The sequence below is a fragment of the Colobus angolensis genome, unplaced genomic scaffold, assembly GCF_000951035.1.
Source record: "Colobus angolensis palliatus isolate OR3802 unplaced genomic scaffold, Cang.pa_1.0 Scaffold43, whole genome shotgun sequence".
Lineage (NCBI taxonomy): Eukaryota > Metazoa > Chordata > Mammalia > Primates > Cercopithecidae > Colobus > Colobus angolensis.
This window is the reverse complement of record NW_012117710.1, coordinates 6,060,436-6,081,626: the sequence shown is the minus strand read 5'-3', so window position 1 is coordinate 6,081,626 and position 21,191 is coordinate 6,060,436. Positions and strand designations below refer to the sequence as shown.

At 49.4% G+C, this 21,191-nt stretch overlaps 1 protein-coding gene across 1 annotated transcript; it reads left to right on the top strand.

Annotated features, from left to right (window-relative positions):
- The first annotated feature begins 12,772 nt into the window (after positions 1-12,772).
- On the top strand, positions 12,773-17,525 carry LOC105522488 (peptidyl-prolyl cis-trans isomerase A-like). The gene is made up of 4 exons (XM_011957013.1): positions 12,773-12,839; positions 12,964-13,037; positions 13,704-13,858; positions 16,982-17,525. Exons 1-4 carry the CDS (start codon positions 12,773-12,775, stop codon positions 17,523-17,525), a joined length of 840 nt encoding a protein of 279 aa, XP_011812403.1.
- The last annotated feature ends 3,666 nt before the right edge of the window (positions 17,526-21,191 follow it).

Genomic DNA, 21,191 nt, shown 5'->3' with positions numbered 1-21,191 from the left:
AGGTGGGGCCTGGGTGGGCGGGGTCTGGATGGGGGGTGGCCCGCAGTTGGGGGCGTAGCGGATCGTGGTCCACAAGTGAGGGACAGGACGCGAAAGGCCGGAGGGGGGCGGGGGCCAGGGAAATAACAGGACGGGGCGGGACGGACAGGGGGCGTGATCTTGCGGCCTCTTGGGCATTGAGGGTACAGGCAAGGGGGCATCCCGGCCGCGTGGCCCTGCAGGTGACGTGCGTGGTGGAGAGCACCCCAGGTTGGGGCGACAGAGCAGTAAAGACAGCTTTCTCCTCTCTAGGGTTGAAGCTACGCGAGCACCACAGGCTTGAGGGAACCTCCGCCTGGCAAAATAGAGGGACCCCAAGTGGAGGAGGAGAAGAGATACCCCCAGAGTATTAGGAAATTCCTGGCTCCTCATTAGCACCCTGGAGTCTTTCCAGAGACCTGCACACCCTCTTAGGAAGTGAAACCCCTCCCCTAAACTACCTTGGTCCCTGGGCTCATATTTCAGTAGTCACAGTGTGGCCCTAGGAGCTATCGCCTTCCCTGTCTCCCCTCCCCTCCCTCAACTCTGCAGGCAGGCAGCTGTGAGCACTGGCGCTGGAGGAGCTAGAGGAGATAGTCAGGACACCTGCCTCAATACCCTGGATCTAATGTGGAGGGGGTAAAAGAAATCGTTATAGGCCAGGCACAGTGGCTCATGCCTGTAATCCCAGCATTTTGGGAGGCTGAAGTAGGCAGATCACCTGAGATCGAGAGTTCGAGACCAGCCTGGTTCGAGACCACATGGTGAAACCCTGTCTCTACTAAAAATATAAAAATTCATTAGGCATGGTGACGCATGCCTGTAGTCCCAGCTACTCTCCGGGCTGAAGCAGGAGAATCACTTGAACCTGGGAGGCGGAGGTTGCAGTGATCGAGATCGTGCCACTGCACTCCAGCCTGGGTGACAGAGCGAGACTCGGTCTCAAAAAAAGGGAAAAGGAAAAAAAAAAAAAGAAACCTTTATAGGGTGGAGTGGTGGGGTCACTTTCCAGCAAGGTCTCAGAACCTTTCTTTCCAAGTTGTTTATGCCCTTTTTTGTTTGTTTGAAAACTGAAGTTTGCAAAATCCTTCAAGGACCTACATTGCAAACCCAGGTTTATGTTTTAAGCCTCTGGTCCCCCAAAGTAAGGTGCAGGGAATGTGTTCTGTGGACATGTTCACATCCATAGGGCCCAGGGCTTCTCTGCTTTTTGGTTACTTTTTTTAAAAGAAGGACCAGGAGTGGGCAGGTGGGCATCCACTGTGTTATTTTCTATTAGCGGACATGATGCATGCCAGGTCCAAATGGGAAGTTGCATCCACCAGCTTCTGCCCTCTGCTTTGAGAATGGGAGAGTTCCACAAGGAAGCAGCTCCTTCCGCCTGGGTTCCAGAATCAGACACATGGAGCTGGCCCACAGCCACAGGCTTGCACCATGAGGGAAAATAAATGTTTGTTGTGGCAAGCTGCTGAAATGTGTGTGATGTTTGTTATTGCAGCAAATCTGACTCATACAATCTGCAAACTAAAAACAGAAACAGCAGGAAGGGGCATGGGTGTTGGAAAATGTCTGAGCAAAATGATGATGTATTCTATGTACTTTGAGTAAACAGAAGATTTCTTGCAGAAAGGGAGGAGGGAAGGAGAAAAGGGACAGGCACAGGTTTTGGAATGGGGGTGGGAGGAAGGCTTCTCCACTCACTACTTTGTGAATGTAGAGATCACCTCATTGTTTGAAGACCCTGTTTTCTGGTCTCTTGAGAGGATCTGAGGAGGTCATATATGAGCTGGCACACACCAAACCTTCAGGACAGATTAACTCCCTTTCTTCCCTCTACCTCATTCCAGACTCCACTGAGGCCAGCTGGGCATGAGCTAAGCAGTGCTGACATAGAGCAGGTGAGGCCCCTGGCTGAACCCTCTGGAGCCCAGCATCTTGAGAGATGGGTCCAAAAGCATCCATAGAGGCTGGGCCAAGTCCACCCCAGGAATGACCCCATTAGTGTGCCCTGAATTTGAAATAACCAGTTCCTCAGAATACCACCCCATAAGTTCCCACCATGCTTAAAGTGTACCAAGAACCCAGCTCTGCCCTTGTATTAGTCCATTTTCACACTATTATAAAGAACCACCTGAGGCTGGGCACAGTGGCTCACACCTGTAATCCCAGCACTTTGGGAGGCTGAGGCAGGCAGATCACCTGAGGTCAAGAGTTCAAGACTAACCTGGCCAATATGGTGAAACCCCAGCTCTACTGAAAATACAAAAATTAGCCGGGTGTGGTGGCATGTGTCTGTAATCCCAGCTACTCAGGAGGCTAAGGCAGGAGAATCGCTTGAACCCCGGAGGCAGAAGTTGCAGTGAGCCAAGATGGCATCACTGCACTCCAGCCTGGGTGACAGAGGGAGATTATGTCAAAAAAAAAAAAAAAAAACTACCCGAGACTGGGTAATTTACAAAGGAAAGAGGTTTAATTGACTCACAGTTCTGCATGGCTGGGAGACCTTACAATCGTGGTAGAAGGCAAAAGAGAAGCAAGTACCTTCTTCACAAGGCAGCAGTGAGAAAGAGCGTGCAGGGGAAACTGCCACTTTTAAACCATCAGATCTTGGGGGAACTCCCTCAGTATCATGAGAACAGCATGAAGGAAACCTCCACCATGATCCAATCACCTCCTACCAGGTCCCTCCCTCACCACGTGGGGATTACAATTCAATGAGATTTGGGTGGGGACACAGAGCCAAGCCATGTGAGTCCTCCAGCAAATTCCCCAAAATAGGGTCATAGGGGACGTCCCACAGGCAGTCCAGGAAAGAGAACAGACTCACAGAAGGGGTTAGACTCAAAATCCCTCCAGCGGGTTCAGCTTTGGAATACAAAATAAGAAAGCCCCTAGGTTTCAGATGCCCCTTTCTCAATATCAGGCTCAGAGTGTGGGGTTTCAGCTACACATACATGTAACGTGGACTCTTGTGCCCTTACGATGTGTGCTTCCTTCTTACAGTGTGGACTTGTGCTGCCCAACCAGGGACAACATCTCCCAACCTCCCCTGCAGGTGGGCGTGGCCACATAAAGTCCTATGACTGAGTTCCGACCAATGGAATGAGAGGACCTGGTCCATGCAAACCTCCCCATCCATCCTCCCATCTCTGACACATTATCAGGTGGGTAGTGATGCCCATGGTGCCCTTGGAGCCAGCTGGTGACATTGGCAGAGACTCAGGAGGAGCCCGAACCAACCACCCACACCCCACCTCTAATTTGAGAAAGAAAAACACTTCTGCGTGTTTGACCAGAGAGTCTGTGAGGTTTATCTGTTACAGCAGCTAATGTTACTGTAACTAACTCACCTCTCAATGTCCTTAGCCCAGGGCTGGGCTTTCTGGTCCTGCCCTCAAGGGGCTCTCAGTCTAGTGTCAACAGCAGTTGGCCATTCAGTGACAATGGTGAAGCACTTAAGAAGATGAATTCAGCCTCTTCCAGGACAACGAAGAGTTATCAGGGCATTTGGAGGGGGCTGGAGGGAGGGACAAGAAGAAGAACATAGATCGGGTGCAGTGGCTCAGCCTGTAATCCCAGCACTTTGGGAGGCTGAGACACGTGGATCACCGGAGGTCAGGAGTTCAAGACCAGCCTGGCCAACATGGTGAAATCCCAACTCTACTAAAAATACAAAAATTAGCCAGGCACCGTAGCAGACATCTGTAATCCCAGCTACTTGGGAGGCTGACGCAGGAGAATCGCTTGAACCCGGGAGGCGAAGTTTGCAGTGAGCTGAGATCGTGCCACTGCACTCCATCCTGGGTGACAGAGCAAGACTCTGTCTAAAAAAAAAAAAAAGGAAAGAAAGAAAAGAAAAGAAAGAGCCTGCCAGATGGAGGGAACAACATATGCCAAGGGTTTCCCCCCAAAATGTGTCCCATCAAAGTGTCATATGTTGAAATCCTACCCCAGAATGTGACCTTACTTGGAAATAGGGTTGTTGCAGATGACATTAGTCAAGATGAAATTATAAGGGTGAGCCCTAATCCAATATGATGGGTGTCCTTGTAGAAAGGGAAAGTTTGGATACAGAGGTACGGATGCAAGAAGAACATTTCGTCATTTAGTGAAGAGATACAGGGAGAAGATGGCCATGTACAAGTCAAGTAGAGAAGTCTGGTATAGAAGATGCCCGCAGGCAGTGGCCCACACCTGTAATCCAACACTTTGGGAGGCCGAGGCAGGTGGATCACCTGAGGTCAGGGGTTCAAAACTAGTCTGGCCAACATGGTGAAACCCCGTCTCTACCAAAAATACAAAAATGTATTTGTACATTTTGTACACCCTGGCTACGTGTGGTGGCACGTGCCTATAATCCCAGCTACTTGGGAGGCTGAGGCAGGAGAATTGCTTGAACCAGGGAGGCGGAGGTTGCAGTGAGCCAAGATTGTGCCATGCACTCCAGCCTGGGTAACAGAGTGAGACTCTGTTTCAAAAAATAAAATAAATGAAATAGCTGCTTCCAGCCCGCAGAAGGAACCAACCTTGCTGACACCTTGATCTAGGACTTTTAGTCTACTGAACTGTGAGAGAATAAATTCCTGTTGTTGAAGCCATCCAGCTTCAACTTTGTTCCAGGCAGCCCTGGTAAATGAATTCACCAAGTAAGTTATGGAAGTTGAAGCTGCATGCAGGTTGGGGGTGTGGGGTGGTGGGGGAACTGCAGACAATCTGTAGCAAAGTAGGATGTGGGAGTGAGGGCAGATGAAGTAGGGAGGAGGGGAGTTCAGTGACACATTCAGGAATTTGAGGTTTGTCTTTGGTTAGTGGGGGGGAAGACAGATCTTCGAGCCGGGAGGGAAGGTGGTTGGTTTGAGCTTTATGAAAACGCACCTGGGCCAGGTGCAGTGGCTCATGCCTGTAATCCCAACACTTCAGGAAGCCAAAACAGGAGTATCTCTTGAGCCCAGGAGTTCAAGGCCAGCCTGGGCAACACAGTGAGGCCCCATCTCTACAAAAAAAGTTTTAAAAATTAGCCGACCAGGCGCAGCGGCTCACACCTGTAATCCCAGCACTTTGGGAGGCCGAGGCAGGTGGATCATGAGGTCAGGAGATTGAGATCCTCCTGGCCAACATGGTGAAACCCATCTCTGCTAAAAATACAAAAATTAGGTGGGCGTGGTGGCACGTGTCTGTAATTCCAGCTGCTCGGCAGGCTGAGGAAGGAGAATGAATCACCTGAACCCAGGAGGCGGAGGTTGTAGTGAGCTGAGTTCACACCACTGAACTCCAGCCTGGCGACAGCAAGACTCCATTTCAAAAAAAAAAATTAGCCAGGCGTGGTGGTACACCTGTAATCCCAACTACTCAGGAGGATGAGGATTGCTTGAGCCGAAGAGGTTGAGGGTGCAGTGAGCTGTGATCGCACCACTGCACTCTAGCTTGGGCAACAGAGCAAGACCCTGTATCAAAAATACAAATGAGAGAGAGAGAGAGAGAGAGAAAAGAGAAGAAACCCAACCGGGCATCAGAGTGAAGGAAGCGGCTGTGGCCATCTAGGCAAGAGAGAGTTCTAGGGCAAAGAGATGGAGAGAAGAGGGCAGCTCTGGGGTATTTAGGCAGTAGCATTAACAGGATTCCACAGCAGTCAGTGGAGGCTGAAGATGATACCCACCCATGCTTCTGCTTCTCACTGTGATCCATCAGAGAGAACCCAGCACAGGCCGGCTGCTGCCCAGCCTAGCCCGAGCAAGGCGACCATTTCCTTGGGAACCCGCTAGTGTCTGAGCCCAGCCCTTCCCAGCAAACTCGGAAATCTAATTTTCATTCATTCCGGTGATATTTATCGAGCGCTGGCTGTGCACCAGACATTGATTTTCTGGGCACAGTGAAATGGTTCCGTCTCTCTTGGAGGTGACCTGGCATGAACCAGGTTCAAAGAAATGGATGAATAAAACCACAATGCCAATTTGGTGACTTGCCCTGAGAGACACAGTTATCGGGCATACAGGGTGACAGACCAGTACCCTCTGTTCCTCAGACAGGCTCCCAGGAGATCCAGATGAATATTGTCTGGCTGCTTCAGATGGACAGACCTCCTTGCAAACTGGCTTTAATTTCTTGTCCAATAAGCAGGTCTCCTAGAGAAAACCACCGATGCCCCCACATTTGCCTGTTTACCCCAGAATCAGAACAAGGAGAGGGAGGTGAACGTGGGCGGGGGCTCTGGGCTTGGGCAGCCTGAGACTTTCTCTCCTATATGAAGGACCAGCCCTGGCAAGAAAACCTCAATACTTTAGCCAAGATGCCTCTTGCCTGGCCCCAGCTGAACGGCTGTCTGCCCACAGCTGTCTCCAGGCCCTGTGCTCACCAGCCTGCCTCCCTGTGCTTGGGCTCTTTTGCAAACAGAGTATGATTCAATTGGCCAGATTTCCACGAACTGGAATTACAAACCCAGGCCAGGCTGCCTTCCGGCAACTGCCCCCAGATCCCAGAGCACAGGCATTCTGGATTTTTTTAAATCCTCCAGCCTCCCACTCACAGACCCTGAATCCCACTGAAAGCAAATCCCAGTCAGGGCAGACACATGGCTTTTCTAGGCACCCTCATCTCCAGAGACACATTTTGGGTAAAGCTAATGATACCCCAATGTCAGGACCTTTTGCTCCCTTGGCTCCTGCAAGAGTTGGGAGATGCTGGGAGCCATAGAGTGTTCTAGGTGGAGACAGAAGCCAGGTTGGAGTCTGCGAACTTGTCTAGTAAGTTACCTAAAGGGGTGGCAGAAGAAAGGGACCTGAATATTCAGGGTGTCTATACTTTGTAGTGATTTCTTTTCTCTTTGTAAATAAACATTCACTTTCGTACCTAAACTTATATTGTATTTACATATTCTTTTCCTCAAAGGGAATCCCCCAAAGTGTCTAAGCTTCAGGCCTCACAAAGCCTGGATCCACTCTTGCGGGTTTCCCCGGAGTTCTCATCCCAGCTTTTCTCCCACAGGGAAAAACAGCCACCGCCCCTCCGACCCTCCCCAAGAAGACCACTGCTGTCAGGAGCATCCACGTGGCTGGTGCGATGATGTTTTTCCTTCATTTCATGGAAGGGAGAGACTTTCAACTTTTCATAACACTTGTCTTCATGTTCCTTTCCAGGGACATTTTTTAAGCTTTAAATTTTTTTTTTAACTTTGAACATTGCTTTCAAAGTTGAATCACGAATTTTGGTGCCTCCCCCTCAGAATCAGAGTACTGTATTTTTGCAAACGACGGAAACATCAGCTGTCTTCCCTCAGTCATCTGTCTGTCTGACTGACACATTTTAGGGACAGACGGTCTCAGTGCTTAATTTATGCCTTTGGATATTGGAGCAAGCTTCCTGCAATCATTTCGATTTGGGAGTTGCTGTATAGCCGTCTACGCATCTCTTATTAGTCTGGTCTCTGGTTTGCTGTCTCTTCAGCCATGGAGATTTTGCCCCCGCCCCCACCCAACCCAGTGCTTTGTTTGTGTCCGTTGGTTCCCTCCCCACCCCACCCCCATGTCAGCTGGGCTCCATATGGGACCGCTTCAGGTGCCAAATTCTCCATTCAGGATAAAGCCTGTTACGTATGGACATGTGCAGGAGGGGTTGTAGCCAGGGCGCCGTTGCCATGTGAACAGGTGGCAGGGCTCTGGACTCTGCAAGCTTCCCCTCCAGGAGCCCACATCCATCACCCCCTGACAAGGTCTGCTTCTTCCCGTTCCCTGTCCCCATCCCAGCCAGAGTCCCTGACCCTTCGTCTCCTGTAGCATCTAAATATTCACTTTGTACCCCTCCCCTTGCAAGAGTTGCCACTCTGTGAACAGCAATCACAGGAACAAATGCATGATTCACAGGATGCTCTTGGCCTGGGAGTGGGTGCCAAGGGAGGGGACCATGAGGCCCACGGAAGCACTTTGGTTCAGGGAACATTCATCCATTGATGCACATCTGTGCTGCCTGGAAGTGCATTAAAGAGAATCAGATGTGCTGCTATTTCTGAAATAGCTTTTGAATGTGCAAAGTGCTCCGGGAGGACGAGGAATGGCAGTGGGGTTGATGAGGCGCTGGGCCGCTAGGGTTTCATTCCAGCTCTGTCCTTGAAGCACAAAGCCTTGAGTGCCCTGTAGCGGCCCTCCTGAGTGCCTGGGGAGTAGATGAGCCTGTCTCGGCAAAAGCAGCACCACTTAGACCTCCGAGGGCCAGCATTGCACTCTGTCACCAAACAAAGAGAAGATTCTTTCAGCTCTATGGCCATTTTAGAAACAGGAACAGCCGGGCCTAGTGGCTCATGCTTGTAATCCCAGGGCTTTGAGAGGCTGAAGTGGTAGGATTGCTTGAGCCTAGGAGTTCGAGACTAGCCTGGGCAACAAAGCGAGACTATCTCTACAAAAAGTTGAAAAACTAGCCAGACATAGTGGTGTGCAAAAGTGATCCTAGCCACTTGGAGGCTGAGGCAGGAGGATCACCTGAGCCTAGGAGTTGAAGGCTACAGTGAGCTACAATTGTGCCACTCTACTCCAGGCTGGGCGACTTAGTGAGACCCCGTCTTTTAAATAAATTTATAATAACAATAGCAATAATAAAAAAAAACAGGAACAGCTCTGTCATCCTGGTCTAACAAGGATGCCCCTTCCCCCGCACCAGCCTTCACCAGGCTCCCAGGTGTGGACAAACCAGCCAAGTGGCCCCACAGCCTGACTCTGTCCCAGTTCCACCACTCACCATCCAGGGTACCATGGGTAAGTCACCAAGTCTGAGAATCAGCAAAGGTGCATCCTCCTGACTCAAAAACTCTCAGCTGGCCTCCCACCAACTTCTGATCTGCCTGTCTCTGTGCAAACCAAGGAAGTACTGAGGCGTATTCAGAGGGATCACCCGTCTGGAAGACCAGACTTTCCAAACTGCAACACGAGGAATACAGAATCAAGAAGGCGCGCAAAGGCCAGGACTTGGGCCCCGAGGCACGTGCATCGGTCATGACCTCTAGTGGCAAGTGACAGAAATCTCAACCCAACCAGGCCCTGAAAAAAGAGGGAACTTGTGAATGCCCACAGGTGAGAGGTGGCTTTAGGCATAGCTATATCCAGGCACAGAAACAAAGTTGTCAAGACTCCCTGCTTCTGCAATCCTGGACTTTGCTTTCCTTCTGCTGGCCTTATTCTTAGGCAGGCCAGCTCCCTGCAGTGCTGCCTTCTCAGCCCGGCCTTACCATCCTGTTACAGGAAAGGGGCCCCGATCCAGACCCCAAGAGGAGAAGGTTCTTAGATCTCGCATGAGAAAGAGTTCAGGGCGAGTCCGTAAAGTGAAAGCAAGTTTATTAAGAAAACAAAAAAATAAAAGATGGCCGGGCGCAGTGGCTCACACCTATAATCCCAACACTTTTAGAGGCCGAGGTGGGGTGGTCACTTGAGGCCAGGAGTTCGAGACCACCCTGACCAACATGGGGAAAACCCGTCTACTAAAAATATAAAAATTAGCCAGGAGTGGTGGCGTGCACCTGTAATCCCAGATATTCAGGAGGCTGAGGCACAAGAATCACTTGAATCTGCGAAGCAGAGGTTGCAGTGAGCCAAGATCGCGCCACTGCACTCCAGCCTGGGCAATAGAGTGAGACTGTGTCTCAAAACAAACAAGCAAACAAACAAAACACTGGAAGCCTTGTGTGCTGCTAGTGGGAGTGCAAAATGGTGCAGCTGCTTTGGAAAACAGTATGGCACTTCCTCAATAAATTAAAGCAGAATTACCATATAATCCAGCAATTCCACTTCTGGGTATATAACCAAAAGAATGCAAGCAGGGTCTCAAAGAGATATTTGTACACCACATGTGTATCGGCATTACTTACAATAGCCAAAAGGTAGACGCAGTCATGTGTCCATGGATGAATGAATGAATGAATGTGGTCTCACCCATACAATGGAAGATGATTTAGCCTTAAAAATGAAGGAAGCTGGACATGCTGGCACTCACCTGCAAACCCAGCTACACAGGAGGCTGAGGTAGGAGGACCCCTACAGCCCAGGGATTCAAGGCTTCAGTGAGCTATGACTATGCCACTGCACTCCAACCGGGCAACAGAGCAAGACCTCATCTCTAAGACAAAAAGAAAAGGAAGGAAGGACATCCTGACACATGCTACAATATGGATGAACCTTGAGGACATTACGCTAAATGAAATAGGTCAATTGCACACAAAAAAATACTGTGTAATTCTATTTGTTTATTTATTCATTTATTTATTTTGAGACAGAGTCTCGCTCTGTTGCCCAGGCTGGAGTGCAGGGGCATAATCTCGGCTCACTGCAACCTCAGCCTCCTGGGTTCAAGCGATTCTCCTGTCTCAGCCTCCTGAGTAGCTGCAATTACAGGTCCACGCCACCATGTCTGGCTAATTTTTGTATTTTTAGTTGAGATGGGGTTTTGCCATGTTGGTCAGGCAGGTCTCAAACTCCCGACCTCAGGTGATCTACCCACCTCGACCTCCTAAAGTGCTGGGATTACAGGCGTGAGCCACTGCACCCAGCCTGTATAGTCCAATTTATATGAGGTATCTAGAGCAGTCAGACTCATAGAGACAGAAAGTCGAATGGTGGTTGCCAGGAGCTGGGGGAGGAGAATGGGGAGTTGTTGTTTAATGGGGACAAAGTTTCAGTGTGGCCAGATGACAAAGTTCTGGAGATGGATGGTGGTGATGGTTGCACAACAATGTGAATATGTTTAACGCGACTGAAGTGTACACTTAAAAGTGGTGCCGGCCAGGTGCAGTGGCTCACACCTGTAATCCCAGCATCTTGGGAGGCCAAGGCCGGAGGATCACTTGAGGACAATTCAAGATCAGCCTAGGCAACATAGCAAGACTCCATCTTTACATATCATTTAAAAATTAGCCAGGCATGGTGGCACATGCCTCTAGTCCCACCTACTCAGGAGGCTGAGGCGGGAGAATCGCTTGAGCTCAGGAATTGGAGGCTGCAGTGAGCTATGACTGCGCCACTGCACTCCAGCCTGGGCAACAGAGTGAGACCCTGCCTTAAAATAAATAAATAAATAATATAAATATTTATTATATATATTTTTAATGTGTCTTTTACCACAGTTTTAAAGAAAAGACTAGAAGATGGGGTAAAGGGAGAAACCAGGGAATTTCTCCTGCTCTCTCTCCCTCTGGGTAAAGCCTCTGGCTGTGGTTCCTACACAGTCACAATCCCTCCCTCCGTGGTCCCAGCTCCCTATTGGTCAGCCCCTGCCACGGCTCCGCCCCCAACCCCATGGCCCAGATCCTTGGCTCCAGGAAATTCACTTCCCCCTGCGTCTTACCCACCCTAGGGCTGGTTGGGCTTCCTGCGTTGCTAATCTCTGGCTTGCCTCATTTTACCCTTTCTGTTTCTTAACTCCCTACCATACCTGGGTAACCAACAAGTTCACTCTGAAATACTCAGAGTGGTTTCTCCTTTCCTGACTAGGCCTTGTGTGTTACATACCTTCATGAATGGCTCCCCGGCAGAAGCCCATCTTAGCCCAGTGGCCAGTGTGGGCAGAGGGGTCCCCGGTAGCCCTGACTGGCTGGGGAACACGATGGGGGGCCCAGCAGAAGCCTGAATGCTTGGCTACCTCTCATGCAATCTGCTTAACCCAGAACCAAGCTGCTGTCCTCGCTCAAACCCAAAGCACCCAGCCAGGACTCTCAGCTTCCCTGGCAGGTTGGGACACACGTGGCCGGCACTCCACAGGTGCAGAGGAGAAATCAAAGAGAATTCGCAAGCACCCTTCCAATGGTGTGGTTCTGTCAGTAGCTGCAGCGTTTCATTATTTATACCTGCCAGGGGTAGCTGCTCCCCCAGCCTGGGCTGGGCCCCCATTCCTGGTTCTGCCCTTCGCTGGCCTTGGGGACTCCCTGGGAGGTTGTCCCATGACTCTTTAAATTCTCCTACTTTTCCTCAGATTGCCTGAAGATCTGCAATCTGAGGCTCATCTCCCTCCTGCCTCCGGAACCCCCCAAGCTGTCCCCCCATCGGGGACAGCCTTTCGCCAAAGCCTGGAAAGAGAAAATAAAATAAAACTTGCTGTGCTCCCCAGGCCTGGCCTGCTTTCCGAGGCTTTGGACTGAAAGCACCCAGAGCCGCCAGCCACCACAGCACAGCCCAAATGCAGCGACAGAGAGTCAAAGGTGAGGAGGGGGCTCCCCAGATGTTACCAACGCTAGCCCCCAGTCCATACAGGAGGAGCCAGGCTCAGAGAGGGGAGGCGGTGGCCCAAGGTCACACAGCCTGTTGGATAGTCAGGGCAGGATGGTATTGGAGACTGACAGTTTTGCTTTCACCGGGCTGTGCAGCAGATCCGTCATTGTCCTCCCTCACTTCAGGGGACCCCTACATTTGACCCAGGATCCCACCCTGGCTGCCTTGTCCTGGGGTATCCAGCCCTGCTCCCTGGACCCCCTTCCACATCCCCAGGCTGACTCTGGTGGGCTGCATTCCCTTTCATATCAGCCAGTTTATGAGTTGCAAGCAACAGAGATGGATCGTTAATTAGATAGAAGGGAACTGATGGGCAGGGTACAAGGGGGTCCACACACTTGCATTTGGGGAAGGCATGGCTGCCCTGAGACAACAGGGTCCATGTGACCACCACCACCAGAAGGAGTGCCCAGGAATAGCAGACGTCTCTGATTGGCTGAGCTCAGGTCACATGTTCATGCTGCAAGGCATGCTGGGAATAGAAGACCTTGTGTTTTCAGTTCCTAGAGTGGGAGATGTCCCCACTGCCCACCAAGATGCTTAAGGAGGAGCTTTGGGAATGTGTAGGACAGGGCTTCAGATGTCAGACTGCAGAAACAGATGATCTGTATCCTCCAAGCTTGGGATTCAAAATCCAGGCTGACCCCTTATATACCCTGGGTCCCACCCCCCATTCATTCTACACCCCCAACCCTTCTGCCCACAGCTCAGAAATTCAGGGACATCTCCACCATTGCCCTGCACCAGGGCCTTCTTGGGAAGAAGCTGGCTATCACTGATGTCCTTCTCTGAGTCCCAGCTCAGCATCTGTGGCTGCAGAGGGGCAACTGGCCCCAAGGAGGCTCTGATCATTCCAGGAGCAGGAGTCCCCTGTGGTGTTTCGTGGGGGCAGAGCCAGGAAAAGAAGCCAGCCTTAGGCCGGGTACAGTGGCTCACGCCTGTAATCCCAGCACTTTGGGAGGCCGAGGCAGGTGGATCACTTGAGGTCAGGAGTTTGAGATCAGCCTGGCCAACATGCTGAAACCCCATCTCTACTAAAAATATAAAAATTAGTTGGGCATGTTGGCGGGCACCTGTAATCCCAGCTATTTAGAAGGTTGGGGCAGGAGAATCACTTGAACTCGGGAGGTGGAGGTTGCAGTGAGCTGAGGTCGCGCCCCTGCGCTCCAGCCTGGGTGACAGAGTGAAATTCTGTCTCAAAAAAAAAAAAAAAACAAACCCTGCTGCTATTGGGGCTGAGTCCTCTAGAACCCAAAGGCCACAGATCCAAACTCAGCAGGTGTCTGAACCTTGCTGGTCTCCAAAGGAAGCCCAGCCCTGGCCACTCCCCTGAGAAGGAAGTCGAGCTCCTGCCTTGGTTCCTAAAATAGGAACTTCTGCCTCTCCGGGAGATACTGCTTTGGGGGCGAGCACCCAGCTCTCTTTCCTTCTCCGTTCTTGTTACAGCCAGCGAGTGACCACTGTGATTGTGAGACTGGCAAGGGCTGGTACTATCAGGAGTCCAGAGACTGCTGTACCTGTTCTCCTCTAGGCAGAGACCTCAGGAACCAGGCAGAAAAGACAGTCCTTCTTGCCTCCCTCCTCTTCCAGCCAATGGACATGTGAGGCAGGATCCACTGGCTCTCCACTCAGCCCCAGAAACTTACTGTCTTACAGTCCTGGAGGCTGGAAGTCCAAGGTCTCAGCAGGTTGGTTTCTCCTGAGGCCTCTCTCCTTGGTTTGCAGATGGCCGTCTTCTTGCTGGGTATTCACATGGTCATCCCTCTGTACATCTATGTCCTAATCTCCTTCTCTTACAAGGATCAATTTATATTGGGTTAGTGCCCACACTAATGATCTCATTTTAACTTAAACACATCTTTAAATGTAGTCACTTGGGGGGTGACAACTTCAATGAATGAATATGGGGACAGAGGAACACAATTCAGCCCACAATAGGCTGGCTCAGTAGGTGGCCCAGTTGACGTCAACCCTTCAGCAGAGTCTGTTCCCCATCCATGGTCATTACCGTCTGCCAGGTGGATCTCAGGACTCAGCCTTGACATCTTGGGCCAGAGTGTCTCCCTGTTTATCCAGATGGTGTGGAATGAAGCTGTGGTGACACAGATGATGTGGACCCAGGAAGAGGAGCCATCCTGGGGATAAAGCTTTCATCACAGAAAGCAAAGCAGAGATAGGAAGAAACTTTCATGACACTGGACTCACTAAATGAAGCCCATGCTGGCACCCACCCCCTGCCTCTGGCTTTTCAGTCACATATGCCAGGAAATCTCCTCTAATGTCTGAGCCAGAGTGAATGCAAACAGCTGAACATATTTTGATGAATGTGGCTGTGTCTTTGCAGTTCCTATCAAATGTCATTCCTATGCACCGCCATGCTCCCTGGGGAGGTATCGGGCCAATGGTCATAGAGGAACAGGTGTTCCACCCCCTTGGGCTTCTTTCTCAGAAACTCGTCATATCCTGATGGACATTCAAAACGTTATCTTTTTACAAATCTATATCCAGCTTCTCTGGGTGTCCTTTGGAATTTACACAGTAGAGTGTCCTGGAGAAACGGCCGCTAGGCCTTCATTCCCTTGTGTAACCTGAATATATTTGGCTGTTCTCATGAGCCAGTCCTTGCAATGTATACTCATGTAAATCTTTCATATCAGTTTCATCAAAAGGGAGGCCCAGGGGCTTTAGACAAATCCTTTCATGAAAATTTTCTGAAAATCCTCACTGGACATCTCTTTCTCTCTCCAAAGTTACCCACTACTAGCATGTACTAAAATAACTCTACAGCTGATTCACACAGCACCCTGGCTACCATGTATTTCTCCCTCCTCCTCTCTGAGCCCCTCAATCCACCCTGGATTTCTGAATTTCTGCCCTGTGACTCTCCTCTAATATGTCCTCCTTCCATTGTTCTTATTCTTGAGAATTAGCTCTTTCTTAAAAAATAGTAAATCAGGATCTCACGCATGCTCTCAATCCATGCACAACACCTCACACGTTCAAACATACACACACACAAATGCACACACTCGAAGCTCACATACACATATATTTATATATCCCACACATTCACTCAGGCACTTACACAGACTCACACAAATGCAAACACACATATACACAATGCACATGTTCAAACATATGTGTGCCCATTATGTGCACATATTCAAACATACATGTATCCATTATATGCATGAATTCAAACATACATGTACCCATTATATGCACATATGCAAACATATATGCTGTTCATTGCAAGGACTGGTGCGTGAGAACCATCAGATAGATTATGTGTAGTTTGAATGTGTGCATTCCGTTATATCAGCCTCCTTAGACTACGACACACACTCACAGTTATGTATCCTTATACTGACATAGACACACACACCCTACTCACACACAGACACACACACAAACATGCACATTTTCCCTTCCTCTCAGGGGCTTCTAGCAATGCCACCAAACCCCATCAGGCTGACTTCATATATCACACACTTTCGCTCATGCACTCACACAGACTCACACAAATGCACACACACATACACACAATGCACACATTCAAACACATATGTACCCATTATGTGCACATTTTCAAACATACATGTATCCATTATATGCATTTCTTCCCAGAAGGTGGGGAGTTTGGCATCTCAGGGTAGCCAGTCCCTGCATGTCAGCACTCCTTCTCCAGCCCCTGGTATCTGTGCCAGGGTAAGAAGGAAGATGCTGCATACAGCTGTCCTTTCCCTGGTGGGAGCTGTCAGCTATGGGATATTTCTTGCTTCCAGACCTGAAAAAGGTACAGGGTCATCCCCACTCCCAGATTTCTGAAAAGCCCCTGAGTGGTCGTGAAATCTGTCCCATTCATGGTGAGTCTGTGAAATGCCAGAGGATGGGAGAACAGGCCATCCAGGGATGCTGCTTCTGATGCCCCTTCTACCCTGGTAGCATGCTGGGGACATGGTGACTCCCTCTAGCCCCAACAGGCTCTGGAATGATGTCTGTCTGCCTCCACCCACTGGCACTGGCTTGTAGAGGTTGCCTTCAGAACTCGGATACACCTGCATCATTCCCGGCTCCCCAGGCCTGCCCACTCCATTTCAGTCATTGATCCTGGGGGCTGCTGGAAGGGTCCCCCAACTGGTGACTCTAAAAGTGAGAATTCAGGACCAACTCCATTTTGCAACAAAATCCTGGTTTACTCAGCCATTCTTGCTTCCAAGGAGTTCCAACAAGCCCCTGGCCCACCATGACTGAATGTCCAGACTTAGCTCAACCACTACGAATGGGTGGGCCTCCAGACTTAGCTTAACCACTTCCAATGGGTGGGCCCCCTTCTGTCGAGATTCTCTTTAACAAATGAAGGCCAGCCAGACGTTCCTCTGGGCAATGAGACTGTCCACCTCAGCAATGGAGGTGTTGGCTAGACACAGTGACTCATGCCTGTAATCCCAACACTTTGGGAGACCCAGGTGGGAGGATCCTCGCTTGAGACCAGGAGTTTGAGAACAGTCTGGGCAACAAAGCCAGATCCCATTTCTGTGAAATAATAGTAATAATAATAATAAATTAACCAGGCATGGAGGCACACAGCTCTAGTCCCAGCTACTCAGGAGGTTGAGGCAGGATTGCTTGAGGCCAGGAGTTCGAGGCTGCTGCAATGAGCTACGATTGTGCCACTGAACTCCAGCCTGGGTGACAGAGTGAGACCGTATCTCTTAAAAAAGAGAGAGAGGCTTTGCAGACACCACCGCCACTGGGAGCTCTGTACTATCAGCCACGGTCAACCCCACTGTGTTCAACATTGCTGTTAACGGCGAGCCCTTGGGCCACGTCTCCTTCAAGCTGTTTGCAGACAAGTTTCCAAAGACAGTAGAAAACTTTCATGCTCTGAGCACTGGAGAGAAAGGATTTGGTTATAAGGGTTCCTGCTTTCACAGCATTATTCCAGGGTTTATGTGTCAGGGCAGTGACTTCACACACCTTAATGGCACTGGTGGCAAGTCCATCTACAGGGAGAAATTTGAAGATGAGAACTTCATCCTAAAGCATACAGGTCCCGGCATCTTGTCCATGGCAAATGTTGGACTCAATACAAATGGTTCCCAGTTTTTCATCTGCACTGCCCAGACTGAGTGGTTGGACGGCAAGCATGTGGTCTTCGGCAAGGTGAAAGAAGGCATGAAGATTGTGGAGGCCATGGAGAGCTTTGGGTCCAGGAATGGCAAGACCAGCAAGAAGATCACCATTGCTGACTGTGGAAAACTCTAGTAAGTTTGACTTGTGTTTTATCTTCACCACCAGACCATTCCTTCTGTAGCTCAGGAGAGCACCCCTCCACCCCATTTGCTCATGGTATCCTAGAATCTTTGTGGTCTTGCTGCCGTTCCCTTTGGGTTCCATGTTTTCTTTGTTCCCTTCCACGCCTAGCTGGATTACAGAGTTAAGTTTACGATTGTGAAATAAAAACTAAATAACAAAAAAATAGAGCGAGAGAGAGAAATGGAGGTGTTGGCCCCCAGGACAGGAAAATCCCCAATATGGGATCTTACAGACATTCATCTACTAGTGCTTCTCTGCCATGGCCCCACCCATCCACATGAGGACTCAAGGAGACCTCAAGCCCTTCCTCCTGCTCTTGTTGCACTGTGCCTTGTGCACTTCTCAAGTCCTTGCTAACAGTGGTCTCAAACATTTCCCCCAGAGCAAACTCACCACAACTGGAACATCCCAATGAGAGCTTATGGATAGGACCATGGTGTCTGCCACTGGCATCCTTTCTCCATCAAGAAATGACTCCAAGTTCTTAAGAAACAGGACACCTCTTAAGGTAGTGCTAAAAATTCCTTTCCAGCCTTTAACTTCATGAAGTTTTTTGACTTCCTTGGTTTAATGAATGTATGTGAAAATCTGGTCCTCCAAATCTGTGCATCCTCCCAAGAATAGTAATTCCAATCACGGTGTGTTTTTCACAGCATCATCCCTTTGACACAGGTGCTATTTTCAGCCTCATGAATTCCTTCAGTAACATAACATTCAACAGTTAGGTAGTACCTGTGGCACCCACCACCAGGCCTGGCACCAAATAAGCCTTCGAGAGAGAATTTCTTGGCTGACAAAATGAAATATGGCGTGGCGTTCTCTTGGCTCTGCAATTACTGCAATGCAATTCTGATGCCAGGCACTTGGAGTTAACATCAAACTCCACAGGTTTAAGGGCATGTTTCCCAGCAAGACCACCCTCATTTCAGAGGCCAGTTCAGGGGTCACCAAGACACATGCACTTCTGACCAACTGGCCACCAATCTGGGAGGGGGAGAGGTTTAATGATCCTCCTCAGGATCAATAATTTGCTAAAATGACTCAGAATTCAGGTAAGTTCTATACTTGCAATTACAGTTTTATTACAAAGAGTACAAATCAGGACAGCCAAACAAAGAGACACGAAGGGCAAGACCTGGGAGGGCAGGGTCTCAAATGCATGGCTTCTAGGCCCTCTCCCCATAGAATCTGGCACACCTCTATGTTCGTCAACCAGGGTGCTCCCCCAAGCCTCAATGTCTAGAGTTTTTATTGGGGTTTCATCACAGACATTATTCATTGAATCATTGGCCATGTGACTGAACTCAGTCTCCAGCCTCCCACCCTACCCCGCCCCACAGGCTGGGCTGATATCACCTGACTCGAAGCCCCAACCCTGTAATCACATGATTGGACTTCCTGGCATGGCCAGCTCCCATCCCAAGTCACCTCATTAATGTAAACTCAGGGGGGGCAGTCTGTGTGAATAACACATACTCCTATCACTCACGAAATTCCAAGAACTTAGACACTCCCTTTCAGAAACCAGGGAAATTCTTTATTCTAGAATAAATTTTTAATTATACAACAGCTCAGATCTTGGGTGATTCTTTTATTTTATTTTTTAAAAAAATTTTGGCTGGGCATGGTGGCTCACGCCTGTAATCCCAACCCTTTGGGAGGCTGAGGCAGGTGGATCATCTGAGGTCAGGAGTTCAAGACCAGCCTGGCCAACATTGTAAAACCCTGTCTCTACTAAAAGTACAAAAATTAGCCGAGCGTGGTGGTGCGTGCCTATAATACAAGCTACTCGGGAGGCTGAGGCAGGAGAATCACTTGAACCTAGGAGCAGAGGTTGCAGTGAGCTGAGATCATGCCACTGCACTCCAGCCTGGGCGTCAGAGAGAGACTGTCTCAATAAATTAATTAATTAATTAATTTAAAAAAAAAGAAAAAAGAAATTGACAGAGCCACACAGAGTGTAAGAAACTAATCAGATCTATTCAGCTAGAAAACCAATTTTGCACAACTGTGTCCGTTTTCCCCCCAAGGAGTTTCACACCTTGACGCAAATCGGGAGATCGTGGGAAAGTGGAATTTCATGTTAATTTGCATTTCTGACCGTGAAGGGGTAGGTGAAATGTGCCTTCTTTTCTATGGCATATATAAGACAGTGGCACTCTGAGAGGCTCAAAAGGAAGCTTCCTCCCCCAAAAGCCATCCCCAACATAACCGTAAAACAAAAATGGCGCATCTCAGAAGGACCTTGGTGGTGTCGCTGGAAAGTTGATCAACAAGAATGATGCCTGCAAGCTGTCATTGCGCTTGCATTCCCTGACATACAGTAGGTGCTCCATAAATGTCTGATGTCTGGATGAATTAACAAGTGAATGAGCTGTTTATTCAAAGGTTCCACCCCAAACCAGCATCCCTCAACCAGTCCTTCCATCACCATCTAGGTGAGGGGGGCGGTTGTTGATGGAAAAAGGCAAGAACCAAATTTGCAAACTCCCCTGCTGGCTTCACAATAATTCATGCTCATCTGCATCTAATAAAATATGGAAGCAATTTTACAGGAACATTTTGTGCTTTAGCGATCCATCTAACTCTTTCCTCCAGGGGGCAAGTTGTATACCCTCATCCAGATGTGTGGGAAGTTCTGTGAATAAATCTGCAAATATCTTAAGAGGAGATGCTCCTCTCCCCGCCGGGAGCCCTGACTCTAGTGAAGTAAAGCTTGAAAGTGAACACCAACCGGGCTTATCCTGGCCTCCTCTCCTACCCGTGGTTTCGTGCCCCTGTGTCTGTCCCACTGCCCAAGTGGCTTGAAATTACTAGAGGAGGTGAGTGCTGAAGTCAGTGTCCTCAGAGCCAAGGACATGGTCCTCTAGAGCCAAGTCCACCTCGTTACTTGGCAGGACCTCTAAGAGATGAGCTGCTGTCCACCCCCTCAGCTCTCAACACCAGACCACCAGGAAGGACAGACGCTCAGGTACCGTAGCCGCTGCCACTGTCCCCCCAGACACCACAAACAACCCCTTCGCTGTTCCTGGTTGTGTCTGCCTCAATGAGCTGCCCCCAAACTCCTTGCAGATTTAAGAACTGATGAATAAAAATGAGTAACACCTGCCCCAAGCTGCCTATCGCTCCATTCACGTCCCAATTTTCTGGGTCACCAGTTTTTTTTAATTAAACTTTTCATTTTCAGATGATTGTAGATTCACATGGAGTTGTAAGAAATAATACAGAGAGAGCTCATGAACTCCCTTACCTGTTTCTCCCAGTGGTAGCATCTTGCAAAACCATGGTACAATATTGGGTCACCAATTCTCTTTTTTTTTTTCTTTTGAGACAGAGTCTCGCTCTGTCCCCCAGGTTGAAGTGCAATGGTGCAATCTCAGCTCACTGCAACCTCCCAGGTTCAAGTGATTCTCCTACCTCGGTCTCCCAGGTAACTAGGATTACAGGTACCTGTTACCATGCCCAGCTAATGTTTTGGTATTTTTAGTAGAGATGGAGTTTTACCACGTTGGCCGGGCTGGTTTCAAATTCCTGACCTCAGGTGATCCGCCCGTCTTGGCTTTCCAAAGTGCTAGGATTACAGGCATGAGTCACTGCGCCCGGCCCAATTTTTTT